The sequence below is a fragment of the Nasonia vitripennis genome, chromosome 5 (assembly GCF_009193385.2).
Source record: "Nasonia vitripennis strain AsymCx chromosome 5, Nvit_psr_1.1, whole genome shotgun sequence".
Classification (NCBI taxonomy): domain Eukaryota; kingdom Metazoa; phylum Arthropoda; class Insecta; order Hymenoptera; family Pteromalidae; genus Nasonia; species Nasonia vitripennis.
The window spans coordinates 18,277,113-18,293,700 of record NC_045761.1 but is presented as its reverse complement, the minus strand read 5'-3'; the positions used below and the strand labels follow the sequence as shown (position 1 = coordinate 18,293,700).

The 16,588-nt window shown below is 38.8% G+C and overlaps 5 protein-coding genes across 11 annotated transcripts in view; 3 read left to right on the top strand and 2 right to left on the bottom strand.

Annotated features, from left to right (window-relative positions):
• Positions 1-6,609, top strand: part of LOC100121497 (Kv channel-interacting protein 1) — a 51,795-nt gene extending 45,186 nt beyond the window's left edge. For all 3 annotated transcript variants that reach the window (XM_001605058.6, XM_016986191.3, XM_003424690.4), the window contains one exon: positions 1,487-6,609. In XM_001605058.6, coding sequence (XP_001605108.2) covers positions 1,487-1,597 — 111 coding nt within the window. In that variant the 3' untranslated portion in view covers positions 1,598-6,609. The remainder of the gene's footprint in view (positions 1-1,486) is intronic.
• The window catches only part of LOC100116126 (cellular tumor antigen p53), a 58,419-nt gene that overhangs the window by 37,514 nt on the left and 4,317 nt on the right, over positions 1-16,588 (top strand). The window lies entirely within an intron of this gene.
• LOC100121476 (dihydroorotate dehydrogenase (quinone)) lies at positions 6,731-9,302 on the bottom strand. 3 transcript variants are annotated; one of them, XM_008205270.2, is made up of 4 exons: positions 9,225-9,302; positions 8,483-8,870; positions 7,515-8,032; positions 6,731-7,365 (listed from the first exon to the last, which is right to left on the bottom strand). In XM_008205270.2, the coding sequence occupies exons 2-4, from the start codon at positions 8,847-8,849 to the stop codon at positions 7,051-7,053; spliced, it is 1,200 nt and encodes a 399-aa protein (XP_008203492.1). In that variant the 5' UTR covers positions 8,850-8,870; positions 9,225-9,302; the 3' UTR covers positions 6,731-7,050. The 3 variants fall into 3 exon arrangements, with proteins under 3 accessions (XP_008203492.1, XP_016841676.1, XP_001605089.1); XM_016986187.2 differs by lacking the exon at positions 9,225-9,302 and adding an exon at positions 8,947-9,087; XM_001605039.5 differs by lacking the exon at positions 9,225-9,302 and adding an exon at positions 8,952-9,084.
• On the bottom strand, positions 9,498-13,836 carry LOC100121458 (serine/threonine-protein kinase NLK). Of its 2 annotated transcripts, none has more exons than XM_003424699.5 (6): positions 13,454-13,836; positions 12,864-12,972; positions 12,646-12,774; positions 12,156-12,246; positions 11,899-11,939; positions 9,498-11,673 (listed from the first exon to the last, which is right to left on the bottom strand). In XM_003424699.5, the coding sequence occupies exon 6, from the start codon at positions 11,378-11,380 to the stop codon at positions 10,139-10,141; it is 1,242 nt and encodes a 413-aa protein (XP_003424747.1). In that variant the 5' UTR covers positions 11,381-11,673; positions 11,899-11,939; positions 12,156-12,246; positions 12,646-12,774; positions 12,864-12,972; positions 13,454-13,836; the 3' UTR covers positions 9,498-10,138. The 2 variants fall into 2 exon arrangements, with proteins under 2 accessions (XP_003424747.1, XP_032456842.1); XM_032600951.1 differs by lacking the exon at positions 13,454-13,836 and adding an exon at positions 13,197-13,300.
• Positions 14,323-16,536, top strand: LOC103315854 (palmitoyltransferase ZDHHC16A). Of its 2 annotated transcripts, XM_016986189.3 has the most exons (7): positions 14,338-14,605; positions 14,698-14,850; positions 14,919-15,066; positions 15,143-15,452; positions 15,532-15,722; positions 15,796-16,106; positions 16,206-16,536. In XM_016986189.3, exons 2-7 carry the CDS (start codon positions 14,804-14,806, stop codon positions 16,294-16,296), a joined length of 1,098 nt encoding a protein of 365 aa, XP_016841678.1. In that variant the 5' UTR covers positions 14,338-14,605; positions 14,698-14,803; the 3' UTR covers positions 16,297-16,536. The 2 variants fall into 2 exon arrangements, with proteins under 2 accessions (XP_031788672.1, XP_016841678.1); XM_031932812.2 differs by having other exon boundaries at positions 14,323-14,850.

Here is a 16,588-nt window from a genome sequence, read left to right as displayed (position 1 = left end):
GGCGAGCCGTATAACTGTAGAGCATATCAGAGCGGCTGTGTACACGCTCGTGCGACACGACGTCGAGAGGGATGGCTTTTAGCGCTCATCCCTCCGCGAGCGGATTTATCTTTTCGTCTTATATGTAGCTGCCCGCTGCAGCATACAAACGTACGCGCGTGTGAGCTTTTTCTCGAGTAGTTTGGTAGTTTTTCACGCTGACTGCAACCGCGGTAATTGAGAGCTCGCGCGATTTCTTGCCGCTGGAAGATTTCGCGCGATCGTCGGTGATGTGTAGGGGACACATTGTGAGCGCGACGAGGCTTTGTCTCTGTCGTCGCGTGGAACGACGGTAAAGTTTTTTCTTTTCAGTTTTTTTTCTCCTTTTGAGGCTTTTGTTCTCCGGTGAGCTTTTATGCTTACGGATGCGTCGGAGAGGATATATCAGAGACGGGGATTAGGTGGAAAGGGTTAACGAGATGCTCGATGAAATGCGCTGAGAAGCTTTACGACGCGTTTGTTGAGATCCTTTCAAGTATTCCGTTTTATTTTAAGCTCATCGGCATTATTATATCGTTATAACGGGTTGCTCTATTGATAATCGATATTAATTATTAGTTAAGGATGTTCTGTAGAAACTTGATTTTCTTTAGAATATTACTGGTGTATTTCATCAGTATAAACTCAACGCGAAGATGAGCTTTGAATAGATGTATATTGCGAACGTTATTAATAATAATAACAAAAAACTATAGAATATCTATCATGCTATGCTGCTGGAAAACGTATTCTTGCCAACGATAAAACTAGAAAACTAGAACAAAAGAGAGGTGTTATTAAAAAAACAACATATCTCCCACTAATAAACTTATAATAGATGTACATGCACACACTCCACATGAAAGTTTTGCACTTAAGGGTACGCAAACTCTTTGATTGCGCGTATTTTTTTTCACTTTTTCTCTCGCTCGAACGCGTGAGTTCGTGGAATGCCGTTCCATAAAGCTATATGCTTGTACGTGCATGCATACCTACGTAGATTTATGAACGCACTGCCAACAAGTTGAAATTAATAAAGAAGTTTGTGGAACTCTAGGTCAAACGAAAGATCGCGAGCCTCTATTGATATACCAACGTACCAGAGCTCTGCCGACCGTTTGATTGAAAAACGTTTGACGTGAACGCTTTTTCCTGCGCGCGAATAGTTCGTCGATTTGCCGATGCTATGCGTACTCAATTTACAATCTATACTATCGACGAGAGAATGATATGGTGTATTAATTGTGTTTGCGCACTTTTTTGAAAAATGAACCATTTATAAAGGGCACCAAACTCGTACTATTATCTCCGACACTGTTTTATCGACGGTACACGAAATTAATTAAAATACTTCTGTAAATACATGTGCAGTCGGTAAAACAGTTTCGCGGCTAATTCTAATGTGAGAATCCTGCGTGCCCCCTTCTTTTAAAGTCCAAAACAAAGGAAATCTCTTCTTTGTCCTCAGCTGATCGACGCCAACAAGGACGGCTTCGTAACGATCGACGAGCTAGTTCAGTGGTGTTCCAAGGACGAGCACCTTCTGCGTAGCTTCGACACCCTGGACACCGTGCTGTGAACTGCGCGAGCAGCGCCCTCTATGTCGTTCGCTAGCGCGTCAGCGCAAGCTCCAAACCATGTTGAAAAGGCGTATAAAGCAGTCGATTTCGCGATTCTAGGCTTTTGAGCGCTGCTGCTTTTGCCGCCCTGTCTTCTATAATACCACGAGCGACGTTTTGCCCCGCTGCACTTTGACGGGGTGTACGAATCGCCTCGACGCTTTTTAGGTTAGGCTTTACGCTCGAAGGCTCGAAACAACGCCCCGAAGAAGTTTTGCACCGCGGGAGGCGCTGGAGTATGCTGCACTATTATTGAAGAGGTGAGAATCGAGTATTGAGGCATAGCTGATCGAGCTTTCGTGGAGCGAAATTTTCATTGACCGATATACTTACCAGTGAATGAATGACATCGAGGCTTCTCTCGCAAGTATAAAATTGAATCGTTGTACAACTTTGATTGATACTTATACTTTTGAAAAATTCACGCCTTTTAATTGATAAAATAAATACATTACGTAACAAACGATTACGTGTACAAAACGAACAGTTAACGTATTTTATTCAAGTATTCGAATGTGCCAAAAAGCTCACACGCTGTATTCTGATGATAACTATATTAGTTCATTCACTGGTCGGCTTGTTTTAAGCTTTACACATAAACAACAAAAAGAAATTTTGTAAGTAGAAATTTAGCGAAATTTCGATTGACGATTTTAATCCTCTAAGTGTACATATATAGAAGCAAGTGTGCAGCTGATCGATTCGATTTATTTTGGTTATCGTTCTACTTTTTTGCGAGTTTGCTTGTATGACACGCGCAAATAAAATTTATTATTTATATAAGCTCCTCGGCTATGCGAAGCATTAGCCAGAGTAATGAAAGAATAATATTGGACTTGATGTAGAATTAATTTGTTCTGCGTTGCGAAGTTCTATGCATTAAGTGAATACGAGATGGTAAAATTTGCAAAGCATCCATTAGTTAGATTGTAGTACACCGCAATCGTTTTCGTGTTGCTTCAAATTTATGCTCCGATTTTTTAATTTTTAACTTCATTATACATACATTATATTCGTGTAAAAGTAATTCAATTACGCACTTGCAAAGTTGGTTTAAATATACTATTTAATAATATAAGTGATATGTATTAAAAATAAGGAAATGCTACTGCGAAGATAAACAAATTCAGCGAAATATTATTATTTACAAGCGCGGTTCTTTTATATAGTAAGAGGCGAAAGCGAATAATTTTTTGTATTTATAATTACAATCATAATACTTGCTTGATACACCCATGATGTTAATTTTTAATCCTGATGATATGTGTATTCTACTTCAGTAGGCAAACAGTATTAAGCGTTGCAAAATTAAGTATACAAAATATACCAAAGTCTTTTTGAAATATTAGATCATTGGACGACAGAAGGCTTAAATAATCAAGTACTTGCAACTTATAAAGCATAATATTTAAATTCTACTATACAATTCTGCATATTATTCGAATAATGATGTAGTTAGAATGTCAGCAGATTTTCCCTTAAAATTTTAACTCAACAAAACTCGTCAAGAGAATCGATGTAATATTTCTATATGACAAATCTCGACGAGGCAGAAAGTATATTGTCGTTTGTAGAAATTTTTACTAATCGAATTTGAAAGAATGCCTATATCGAAAATTTCCTGTATAACATACATATACAAAATTCTTCCAACACTCTCGTACTAAAGAGTTTCATGTACCTGACACACACCGTGAATTATAATTAGACATAGAGTCTATATCGACAAGAGGATTATTCGTAAATATTCTAACTTCGATAATAGCAACAGAGAGATATATAATATATAGAACTACACTCTTCGCCTTCTCAGGAAAACTCTATTCCATAATAAGTCTATGAGCGAACACCAGCGAACTTGAATTTAAATTGTATATCCCTTCGCTTCATCCAACCATAGAAGTCGGTTGATTTTTCGGATGATACCGATAAAAAGCCAAGCGGAAAATGACCTATATTTCGGCTGTGCTACGCAACACGGGGTTCATTTCACGCTCAGCGCTATCTCTCACGCTACTGAATTTCGCGCTGCACAATAATATAAATTCAGGCCAGTCGATATAATGCGCGCACGCAGCTCTGACATTGATTTTCGCAGCGCGGAATCTACGCTTCCCCATATCCCTCCCTCCCTTTTGTCGTGAGTATAGTGCGCGGATATCGGATCCCCTCGGATTTAATAAACTATGCCGAGTCAAGAATTTTTTTTATTTACTTCAAAAATATGTAGAATTGATTCGATTAGGTATCAGAAATCTAAGTAAATGAACTGTGAAAAGTGACGGTGAGATTCAAGTAAATAGTCGTTCAATGTTTTTTTAATATCTCATTATATGAGGGTAAACGATACGAAGCAAAATTCGTTGCGCTAATACTCACTACTGTAAATATTGTATAACGACGCTATAAAAATATTGTAATCTTGTATATGATGTACCTGACCTATGCGCCATACACTTATTACGAAGGATACTATATATTTCTGCAAAAACTATGAATATGCGACAAACAAAGAGAAAAAACGGACCCATCCAGTCTTTCAAGAAAAACGTTGTTTAAACAAAAATTACATAATGTATAATCCAGGATTAATAAATGCGCGCGGCACTCGAGTAATGCGCGACACACCGTCCGCGACGTGACGCGCGTTTGCGGTAGTTTCACTGCTGCAAAGTTGTTTTATGATGAATGATGCGTTGTATGCTCTCGTCTCGTAATGCGCGCGACCCGCATTTTATTTCTCGACGAATTTCGTCCCTTGCAACTAAAATTCAACAAAATATATAACATGAAAATTAATTTACCCACTACTACGTCGTTGTAAAGTTCAAAAGTGAAAACGAAATTCGCGCGAATTCGAATGTAGGTCGCTTGTTCAAACGTACACAGAAGAAAACGAGCCTCGAAACTTTACTCGTAACAATAAAAACAAGTAAATTATTCAGAATTCGACGCGCAGTCGTAACGACAGCACTCAGCCTTCAATTTTCCAATTTTCCGCGCGATAAACAGCGAAAGCTCTCTCGACTCTTCGAAAAAGCTCTCAGCGAAATTTAATAATCGCCGCGATAAGTATACGAGGCTCGTATAGTACAAGACGCAGCGCAATAAAAATCAAGAAACAAAAAGCGCAACGTCGCGGACGCGCAGCATCTGCGACCCGCCGCTATATATACATTATATACCGCATAGCTATACGTAGAATCTGTTCTTTTTTTTACCAGTCGCCTGTAGGTACACGAGAGACACAGTGAGAATAGATCATAGAGAGATTACGTTTGCACTCGAGGAAGTAAAACACATGGAAGAGCATCTCTTTGCGGTAATATATGTTTTGTGCGTCATATTGCGAGACGCGCACTTTTGCAAAATCTGTAGAAATCGTATGTATACTTTATGCGGACGGAGGAAAAATTGAAGCGCAAGCTATTCTCGAAGAAGCAAAAAGTATCTAAGAAAATATGTTATTTTGATATATTCCTTCGTTTTACTTGTGTCTTATGATGACAAACAAAACCGTATACTCAATTTTTCCTTCTGTCCACACGCTGTTAGAAATAGCTGCTTGGATCTGAAGTAAAAAGCACTTTTAATCCGTATTACATTAAAAAATTCAATCTTCTATTTCTCGTACATCATGAACATACGTGGCTGTATTTCGAAGAAAATTAAACTAGGAGAAGCAATTGGAGACTCAATTTTTACTCGGATCTCAAGTAATTAATTCTAAGAGCGCAGCTCCTGTACATTTGTTACATATAATCATTGCGTACAATATATAGCTAGTTTCTCCCGCAGTCTCCTGGCAAACGGTTGCGACGACGTGCTTAGGGTACCTACTTGAGAAGAGCGAATATAAGCCCACCGCACACGCGGAAGAAGAAAGGAGGATACGATATGAAAGCAGCAGCAGCAGCAGTGCGGTGTACTTTATTAGCGGCGATAAGTTTTCTCTCGGCTCTTGTTGCCGGAGCGTGATACTATACTCATTATGAAATTAGCGCAGTGTCGCTCTTTATTAGCTGTGGTATGTAGTATGTACTGTGTAGAAGTCAAAATTTGTAATCGTAATTATATACAGAACAAATCTTTCGGCTGATATCCAACCTTTTGACGTATATAAGTATAGTCTAATTCAAAACTCTATGCTCTTTAAAGTCCATCTCGGATTCGCTCTATTACGGTACACTGCACTGGCTGCCCGAGGCAGAAGATAACTTTTACTGAGCGTGTGTATTACCTGGCGAACGACCTTCTTGTGTCGAAGGGATGGAGAAGTGCTGATGTACCGATGCTGGAGTGTGTGGGAACGAAATTAAAAGACACTGACGGTTCGTGCACCGAGTCGGGAGCGTTTGTCTCGATCGGATTTGAACTTTTGATTTGACTTTGAATTCGTAATCGCCGTTTGCGCAGTTCGTGAAGATTATTGATTGTAAATTATATTGAGAGGCACACCTAACGAAATCCGAAGGCTGCACACACCCAAGAGTGTGACTTTTCATCTGTACCTCGAGCATATTATATTATAATCAGCAAATCGCTATAAGATAACTACGAATTATTAATTAATCATAACTAATAAATAAACATTACGCATATATAATTGTTACGAATTTCCGCGCGTGCATTTGTCGCCGTTCTATTATCGAGCTATAACGTATACGTAAAACGTATCACGAAAGGTCCACTGCATTCACTTTGCATTTGAAACACACGTGACCTGTGAGCCAGGGAAAAAAATGATCGCGCATTATGTAATCCCTGAGGGGATGTAACGAGCGCTCGGCCACGTGAGAGTGATATTGCGCTCTTGCAAGTGCTTCGGTCGAGAGTCTAATGGAACGACGAGAAGATGAGAGAGAGAGAGAGAGAGAGAGAGAGAGAGAGAGAGAGAGAGAGAGAGAGAGAAGGCAACACACGTTAACTCTTGTCATGCATCCTCTGCAATAAATATTTTATTGAAGAAATACGCCCTTCGTGTTCTTCATTTGTTGTAACCTTTTCCCTTTTAATGTTTCAGCGCCCTGGAAATTTATTTGAGTTTTGGAAATTTATGTTCTTTTTCGTGACAAATAATTTCTAAGTATACGCTCGTTTTATAGAAAACTAGTATTTTTCTTTTATTTAACAGCAGATCTGCATTATCGAGAACTTGTTTGGTACAAAGATTCGTTTTAACTGAAAAATACCTATATACACATTTGTACAATTTCAAAAAGGACGGTGAGTCGATTATTCTAGTACACTATCTTATAACACAACTATATAGTACACAGTGTCAAAAGCTTAATACAAACTGTAAAAAAAAGTAATCGGTAATTTAAAAATAAAGCTCAAGTAATATACCCTACATAAAAATCGATTTTCATTTAACTGAACTTTTTAATTCTATGAAATATGATTCCTATCACTACGACTTGGACAACTTCTTGGCCTCTTTGCCAACCGCCTGTTCGATCTTCTCGTGTCCATCTTTTTCAAGTAGTTCCGCAAGTTCACGCTTGATCTTGGGGACTATTGGCGGCCCGTGATAGGCAAAAGACGTGTAGATCTGAACGAGCGAAGCGCCAGCCTTGATTTTTGAATAAGCGTCCGTACCATCGAAGATTCCGCCCACGCCGACTATCGGCACACGGCCGCCCGTTAGTTGGTACATCCGAGCTATCATCTTTGTCGACAGTTCACTTACCGGTGCGCCGCTCAGACCACCTGCTTCGTCCTTTGACTGCAATTTAAAAATGAGTATTTAGTTTATACTTTTATTGCGTCGCACGGTGTTTTTTTTTTCTTAAAGAAGATTCTCGTTGAATATTTGAAAATTCTAGTAGCAAACGTTATACGACTGTCAACGAAACTTAATAATATAATACTCACAGCATTAAAAAGATTTTCCCTTCTCAAAGTCGTATTTGAAACAACGATCCCGTCCACCTTCGTTTTTGACTTGGTAATAACCTCAGCAACATCCTTCAACTCTTCTTCAGCTAAATCCGGCGCGATTTTCAAAAGTAGTGGTGGCCGCCTACTCGCCTTATCCCTCGCCTCATTGACTTTTCCCAGCAATTCCTCCAATTCCTTCTTTCCTTGTAAATTCCTTAGACCCGGTGTATTTGGGCTCGAGACGTTGACGACAAAGTAGTCAGCAACATCTGAGAATTTCTGGATACCTTCGACATAGTCCAGTACCGGGTCCAAGGCCAGTTTGTTTTTACCGAGATTCACACCGACGATTCCGTGGAAGTCGCTCGAAGACTTCAAAGCTTGCAGCCGCTTGTGTACCACATCGTGGCCTTCGCTGTTGAAGCCGTATCGGTTGATTATGGCCCGGTCTTCAGGCAGGCGAAAGACGCGGGGCTTTGGGTTGCCCGGCTGGGGATCCGGAGTCACCGAACCTGAAAGAAATGATTTTTTATTTACTTATTAAAAAAAAGATTCATATAATTTGCTTTTGTATGAAATTTGACTGTATAGTTTATATCAAAAAGTGGTATGTATATAGTTCTGCTTATGTTACATAACTGAGGATTTGAATTTTGTTAAAAATAATTCAGTTTTGGCTTGATGTTTTAGATGCAAATTATACCTATTTTTATCTTGCAGTTATATGTTTACTACTTTCTTTTGAATTTTATGAATTACAATCATATGATTACTATATTTACTATGGTTTAGACTATTAAAGTATAAAGTCTTATTCTACCTTGATATAATATGAATATAATAAGAAAAATGAATCCGTGTAATATTATGCAATAGTCAGCAAGTTAATCTATTTTATGAATTGAAATCAACTTCAAGTCCAATCAAAATCAAAATAATGTAATATTTAAATAAAAACCTACCGATTTCAACAAAACCAAAGCCCATTTTGTGTAGTCCTCCAACAGCTTCAGCATGCTTGTCAAAACCTGCAGCCATACCAAGTGGATTTTCGAATTCTAAGCTCCAAAGACTTGTACGAAGGATAGGTGGATCAGGAGTTGATTGCGATGGGGCCAAGCCCAATTCGGCAGTTTTGACAGCTATTCGATGGGCTACTTCTGGATCAATCAAGCGAATTAAAGGCATAGCCACAGTACTATAAAATTTTTCATTTCCCTGATACAGAGAAACACCAGTGAAAATTGCTACAGCTCCTCCAGTCACTCCCAGAAGAGATTTGATTTTTCTTAAGTTAGTCAAATTCTCTATAGGCCTCATTGTTGACATTTTTGTTCCGTATGCTATGAACTAGAATTGAAAAGAATATATTTTGAATTATAAATCAATGATCGCTTATTGATTCTAATATGACACTACTACTAAACCCACTATCAAAAGAACTTTTCTGACATAGTGTCAAATATCAGTGATGTTTAGCAGTAATAAGCTTTTCTTATGAAAACATTTTTAGCAGCTTGTTATCGCACATTCTTTACATAATAGGTTATGTTTGTTAGTAATTTCACGATGGTTGCGACGCATGTGTGATTGCTAGAGATTTTTCTTTTCAACGTTTGGAAAATTTGTTTTTTTGAACGGCAGCACTGTGCGTTTGAAAATAAAAGCGCAAATCATAAAAGCATTGTAATTTGTATAATTTACCTTGGTAGAATCTGTTAATACTAAAGGATATGTGATCCGTTTTCAACTGAGAGAGAACTAGAGAAATTAACACACATACATTGGACATAGCAAGTGGCTTGGAACGGGGCGCGAATATTTAAATTTAACAACCATATTTTTTTAAAAGCTATTAGTAATTTACAACAAAGTAATAAAAGATCAGTTTAAAAAACGTAATGACGTTGATTAAATGAATCGTAAAAGGTGTTGCTGGTTGCATTGCATCGATCGAGAAAATCCACACGTCGATTGTAATATTGTAATATTTATTTATTTATTTATTTATAAGTTTCAACAGGCATAACGCCCTTTTACATAGTATATGTACAAAAAGTAATAACGCTAAGCATGTGATTGAAAGCTTATAGAAAATATAATGTTTTATTGTTTAAGAATAATTCTCTAAAATTTTTAGAATATATACATGTCCAATGATTTATGCGCTAGCAAGCGCAAGGTTCCTTCATTTACGTCATGTCCTTCGAATGCTTATTTCTTCGTGATCCCTAGTGGAAAAAATTTGTTATCTACACTTTGCGAAATTTTTTTAAAAGACATACTATACAACATTGAAAGGGGTTCGATGAATTATATTCGCTGAGTATAAAAAAAGTACGACAAAGACAACTGGTTTCAATGGAAAAACAGTTAGCGCAAATTCTAAATCGTTGCTATATTCCGTCAAAAATGCCCTCAAACACGTGTCTCGCTCAGCAAACTTTTGCAGAGTTTTAGTGAACAAACTATTTCAGCTAGGGACATACTGTTTTTTTTGTTTTAAATATTAATAAATTACGATTGCAGACTTCATGGCAAGAAGAAATGTACCATATCTCTCAGACTTCTTAGCTTGCAATAATCCGACAGCGAATACTGTATTCGTCAGACTCGTTTTATCTCGCGAAACTCTTGAACGCTGCTGATTGCGGATTTATGCAAAGTGGAACACGTGAAGTATTAAGTTGCTCAGCTATGAACTTGCGCATCTCCTCCTTAACTTGCTGAACACTCGTGAGTTTGCGCTCCCAGAGATCATCGAAGGTATGCGGAGTGACGGGCTCGAATTCCCGAGTGTAGTGTCTCATGCCGGCGCTCGTTGTGTAGCAGCAAGTGCACATGCACGAGTGGTATCTCAGTCTTCCCTCGTCTAAGTATGGATGAGCCAGAGCGTCGGTTACGGAGATTCGCTTATCCGGATCGAAAACTAACATTTGGCAGAGTAAATGCACGGCTTCGTGAGTCGCCTGGCTGCTGAGCGAGTAGAGGGCAGTCAAAGACGGCGGCTTCGGAGTTCGTCGGAGCATGTGAGATCGTGCGCCCTCGCAAGCGTACTTCATGTCCTCGAGAGTCGGAGTGCCCAGCAGCTCCGTGATCAGTTCCAGCTGCTGGACAGGGCTCTGCGCCTGGAAGAGGATTCGACGTCGCAGCAGCTCGCCGAAGATGCAGCCGACGCTCCAGATGTCGACCGCGTTGGTATAGTGTCGCGCTCCCATCAGAATTTCCGGCGCTCGGTAATATTGCGTGACCACCTCTTGGGTCATGTGTTTGTTCTTGTCCGGCTCCTCCACGCGCGCCAGCCCGAAGTCGCAAATCTTCAGCACGCAGTTGCTGTTCACCAGCAGGTTGCCCGGCTTGATGTCGCGATGCAAAATTCGGGCAGAATGCAAATACTTAAGTCCCCTAAGAATTTGATAAAGGAACACTTTAATGTGATCCGAGCTAAGGTGCTGTGGACTAACGATTATCTTGTGAAGATCGCTCTGAAGAAGTTCCGTAATGACATATATCTCTTGGAAAAAATCTAAGTGCGGAGGCTGCAAAATGTCGAGCGCGGAAAGTACGTTGTCGTGCTTGAAGAAGCATAGCATTTTCAATTCTCTAAACACCCGCTTACTGCTAACCAGACTCTGAAAGACATTTGGCAACTTTTTTAAGGCTACTCGTTTGCCGTCTCGCGGGTCGGTGACGGCCCAGACTACGCCAAACGCACCGTAGCCGATCGGCCGGTCGGGCTGAACGGCATCTTGAGCCGATGAATGAGCGGCGGCAGCTGCGAGGGCTGCCTGAGCTTGATTAGCTCCTACCGCTCCCGTGATGGCCCCACCGCACTGCATCAGTGACATGGACAAGCTCATGGACACTTGAAAATGCCGCGACGGCTCTACCTATTGCCATCAAAACCGATCCATCGCGGATTACGAATGAGCGCTATTATCATAAAATCGACATGTTCACGCTACTATACAATAAAATCTATAGGATTACACCCTAATTCATTACACTTTGTTTAAATATTAAAACTACGACACGCAGTCATAGTAGACCCGGCGTTTCTACTACACATATAATTTAGCTAAATAAATAATTGATTAAAATCGTGCTATACGAAGAGTCGTTTATATCGTTCCAGTCTCTAGTTTCCGTCTACCTGTAAAAGAGAGAAATAATTGGTTCGTATCGATTCACACAATCCGCTTTTACAAGCAACAATCGCAAGTTCTTATTCCCTCAGTGATCCAGCAAGCCTCAGGCCTGAACCAGACCGGCCGGTTTTGTCGTCACAGATAATTTGCGAGCAAGGATAAACCATCATTGGGAATGCCTAAGAATTTGCTATTGTCAATGAAATATGAATACACGACTGTTTACGTACCTTTATTGCATTATTGGACTGTGCCACTGAGTACTGCTTTGCTGCAATCAGATGTAAAAAGTGAGTTTAGTAAACAGATTCATCAATGATACTTGATAAACGAATAGTGGATTTTCGAATTCCCTCAGCAATCCAGCAAGCCTCGGGCTTGAACCAGATCGGCCAGTTTTGTCGTCACGGACAATTTGCGAGCAAGGATAAGCCATCATTGAGAATCAAATTAAAGTTCGTTAATTTTATAATCAATATATACATACCTATACTAAAGCAGATTGTTCAATTTTCTTCTAAACGATCAAACAGTATTGCGTTATATATTTAAAAAATGCCCCGTCTGCCTTAAAATATCTGAAACAAAAAACGCGAAATATTGTAAAACTTTGAATGCATAAAGCATTTTTATCGAACACTCGAGTCTTGCGCGGCCAATACCGCGTGTGCATCGTCGTCTTTTTATTTCATCTCGTAAATTTAGCTAAGAGAAAGTCACACATATACAATAAAAGGAAGCAATTAATCATGAGTTATTTCCGACGAACAAGGGAATCGTGACTATTTTTAAGCAAAAAAATATATTACTCGATTGCGTTTTTTTTCTCCAAAAATACTTACGCGAAAAATTTCTTGAAAAAAAATTTGCTCAAGTTATCCGATGTACGAAACGAAACGAAATGAAAAGCAAACGTTAATAACTTCCGAAACTCCATTTTAAGAAATATAAGAGAGGCAGGTGTTACAAATGCTTACCAATCAGGTCCTGCTGCCCAGTTTCTTTCGTGTATAGCGTCAGTCGGGGAGCAGCGCGCGATTGATTTACCTGCAGAACTGCCAGGCTAGTCCATGCCTTGGATCCTTTGTCCTCTCCACCAGATGGTTCTATTAACATTATGCTCGTTTGTAGATACATTTCGGAAAATAATCGCTAAGGCATTGCCAGGAACAAACAGGGCAGAACTCCTACTTACATTTTTAAAAATTCTGCGTATCCCTTGCATAGAATTTGGACTATTTACTAGAACGGTTCATTGCTGCTCCAACATTGAGATTTCAATGTATAACTTTACATTTATGTATCTAGAATGAAGAAAAGGCGATTAGGGGATAAAATAATGATTAGCGTGTTTCTTCGGGGATGATTTTTCGGTTTAAAGCCACTGCGATCGTTCGAAAGCTACTTTGTTCTAACGCCTCTATACCCTTTCGTCAAAACAATGCATTAGAATATACGGAGTAAGTACTCGTATCTCGAGCTAATCGTTTAATCTTCGCCGAACCGCAGATGCAACTGAAATACTTACGAAGGATTTTCGGAAAATTATATTCGAAACAACGCTCGCACAGTCAATTCGAATTTGTTCTAAGAATCGTTCGAAATGCACAGCCGTATACTTGCAAAACTTTTGTTTCGATCTTCTTAACCTCAATAATCGCATCCATTACCTCGGAGCAAGTCGATCAACTATATCCGAGACTCTTTGACAAGCGCCGAGAGAAAAGGAGTCGTTCGTTCGGCGGAGTTTAACGTGTAGAACGAAGAGAAGGCAAGCGTACTTACAAAATTTGATTTGCACCTGCCGTTTGTCGATTGCCCGAGATTCGTTGCCAAGGTCCCCTTCAGATGCTTCATCCCTGTTCACTGTGCTTCGCACTTATTTTCCGCAGACGTGAAAAATACACTCGACTATGATTACTCAATAATAAGATGATGACGTACGTTGGAGAGCTGCGGAAATCCGAGAATTTCTTTCCGCGATACACGCATCGGCTGCGTTTGTTTCACTGGCAGCAAAAGGTTAGAAAAATTGTGAGACGTTCCAGCGACGGGGAGGCTTCGCGCAGAACAAAGTGTGGTGTGTATGTGTAGCAGAAGCGGAACGGAATCGAATCGGGAACAAGCTACCACACTCGGCCTCGGTCCAGTGCTGACTGCTGATGGGGACGCCATCATGGCGTTCGAGAACTACCTATATATACTGTCATGGCGTCGATCGACCAATCCCGAAAGCGGCGTATATTCCATTGTCTGAACAACCGCCAATTTTGAATCGTTAGTCGGTCGAATAAAATTTCATATCTATCATGAAAATATAATAATACTAGACTCTGAATTTAATTCTTTATAGAATAATAACTTCAAATGCGTAAATCTCTATTATAGTCGGAAAGAAATTCAGATATTTTTGCAGGGTGTAGCAGACAGCCATATTGTGATTGCAATGGTGCTAATATGATTATTGGACAATAATAAATATGCAATATTATTAATTTGTAATCTGTGGAATAACATCATCTTCTTTCCAATAAGACTTATTTGAGTTCGAATTTCGAATCTCTCATACTTATAGACAAAGGTTTCTTGAAATGTTTTTTTGTAAAGATCATGCAGCGGTGGTCACGTGACCTCGAGCTTATTGATTGGTTCATTGTTCAGCGGACGAATGGCAAGCCTGCAGTAGGTATAGATAAATAAATATAACCTCAAAAAGTGACAGAAGTAGAAGAGAACGATTACTTTGCCGGCTGTTTTTTTTTTGTAAACTGACAATAATAATTTCGGCAAATCAATGACATTGGACGCTGTCATGGTCGCTCAAGAGAGATAATCTCCACGTCACCGATAAACAGTATCGTAACATGTGATTTCAGAAGGATTTCAGTCACCAAACAAAGGCTTGATCCATGTTGATCAGCTGACAATAGCCAATTCGTAAATACCTTATGTCTTCTTTAAAAATACTCACAAAGTAAAACATTTTTTTTGTAAAATGTGTTTTATATGATTTATTAATCAAACACAAGAGTTATCATGCTGCTATGCACAGTTTCTTGACATACAGAAAATGAACAACTGGTACTATTGTAGTCATGCTAAGTAAAAGAGTCTGTAATAACTTTAAGATTAAATATGGCAAAAATTCAGTGGTCTGTGATAAGAAAGCCAGAATTCCAATGGTAAGCATAGGAGAAAATGATAATTATCACTCAAAAACAAATATGAAATAAATATTTTGATATTGTAGGCTAAGCTCCAGTCAAACGTTATTTCGTTTACGCATTACATTTAAATCACTATTCTATAATCATTATTTAAATTGGAGCTATGTATGTGATACGTTATTGGAACCAATTTTATGGTTCGTTGAAAACTTTACTGCCTGCCTTGGTCCAGTAAGTCTTACCCATTCGTGAACAAATTTGTACAAGTACTAAAATATCTACCTAATATTTTGTATTCTATCAACAGATTTTCGTAGTAATGGTCAGTATATTGACAGCCTTGATTGTCTACATTGCTTATTACATAGGATTTCCTTATTGGTGGGAGAAAAGCCCAGAATTCACTATAGTTCTACTGATCATTGGAAATTGGCTGTTAATAAATGTATGTTTTCATTATTACATGGGAGTCAATGTACCTGCAGGTTATCCACCAAAAGGTGGTCTTATACCAGAGGCTGTTAGTATTTGTAAAAAATGCATTAAACCAAAGCCACCTAGAACTCACCACTGTTCTATTTGTAATAAATGTGTTCTCAAAATGGATCATCACTGTCGTATCCTTTTCTTAAATTATGCTTTAGTCAATTATTCTTCACATTTCATCTATAAGATTCCTTAACAGCACAAATTTAGCTTGGCTTAACAATTGTGTTGGTCACTATAATCATAGATATTTCTTCCAGTATATGCTGTTTACAGTTGTAGGAGTGCTTTTTATCATCATATTTGGAGTACATTTAGCATACGAAGAATACTTTCTATCTCCAGAGCCAGAACTTGATGGACATCCTGTTCGTATCAATAATTCAGAAATAATTCCTATGGTAAGTTATTCCTAAACTCTAAAATACAGTATCAAAATTTTGATTCCTTCTTAAAAATTGATATATTTGGCAGACAGAGTCATTAGATCATCTTACTGAGGAAGAGAGACAAGATATAGCTCGACAAGCAGCTGAGAGAAAAGAAAGCGAATATCGACGAAAATTAATAGTCCTGGCAGCTCTGATTTGCGTCGCGACACTTGCCGCGTTAGGCGCTTTGACCTGGTGGCACGCAGGTTTGATTGCCAGGGGAGAAACCAGTATCGAAGGACGTATCAACAGCACCTTGGAAAAGAAATTTAAGGCTCAAGGGAAAAAGTATCAGAATCCATATAACTTTGGACGAAAGGAGAATTGGAGATTATTTCTTGGACTGAAGGGCAGGTAACTATATGTCGCCTTATCTATTCCAATAAAGAACAATTAAATAGTCTAAGTAGCGTTTCAACTTGCAAAAATAACATTGATATTTCGACTATTTAGAAGCTGGTGGCACATCCTGTTTCCCTCGAGTCACGGACCTTACGGCGACGGTCTTGTCTGGGATACGGTGAACAATGAAAAGATATCCTGAGTAAGAATTTTAAATGTGTGAAATGTGAGATGACGGCAGCTAGGTCGTGTAAAATATCATAATCATCTGAACCAAGAACCGAGGAAATTAAATATTTTTACAATATTCTTATTGTGATGTAGCATAATAACTTTTCATATTTTTGAATAAATACAATATTCAGTGAAATCTATATATTTACGACAGTGCTGATTATTTAGCACGCGTAAGAAAAATAAATACGTGTTTTTGCAAAAACTCTATCGTAATTTTTTCTTTTATTCCTACATTGAACATTACATTAAAAGAATTT

What these genes read in the sequence shown, in the direction of transcription:
- LOC100121476 (XM_008205270.2), bottom strand. Translation starts at nt 8,849, where the DNA reads ATGTCAACAATGAGGCCTATAGAGAATTTGACTAACTTAAGAAAAATC. An exon ending in CTTTGGTTTTGTTGAAATCG is followed by an intron (nt 8,033 to 8,482) that starts GTAGGTTTTTAT and finishes CATTTCTTTCAG; the next exon opens with GTTCGGTGACTCCGGATCCC. An exon ending in GGGAAAATCTTTTTAATGCT is followed by an intron (nt 7,366 to 7,514) that starts GTGAGTATTATA and finishes TTTAAATTGCAG; the next exon opens with TCAAAGGACGAAGCAGGTGG.
- LOC100121458 (XM_003424699.5), bottom strand. Translation starts at nt 11,380, where the DNA reads ATGAGCTTGTCCATGTCACTGATGCAGTGCGGTGGGGCCATCACGGGA.
- LOC103315854 (XM_031932812.2), top strand. Translation starts at nt 14,804, where the DNA reads ATGGCAAAAATTCAGTGGTCTGTGATAAGAAAGCCAGAATTCCAATG. An exon ending in AGAAAGCCAGAATTCCAATG is followed by an intron (nt 14,851 to 14,918) that starts GTAAGCATAGGA and finishes TTGATATTGTAG; the next exon opens with GCTAAGCTCCAGTCAAACGT. An exon ending in CAAAATGGATCATCACTGTC is followed by an intron (nt 15,453 to 15,531) that starts GTATCCTTTTCT and finishes GCACAAATTTAG; the next exon opens with CTTGGCTTAACAATTGTGTT.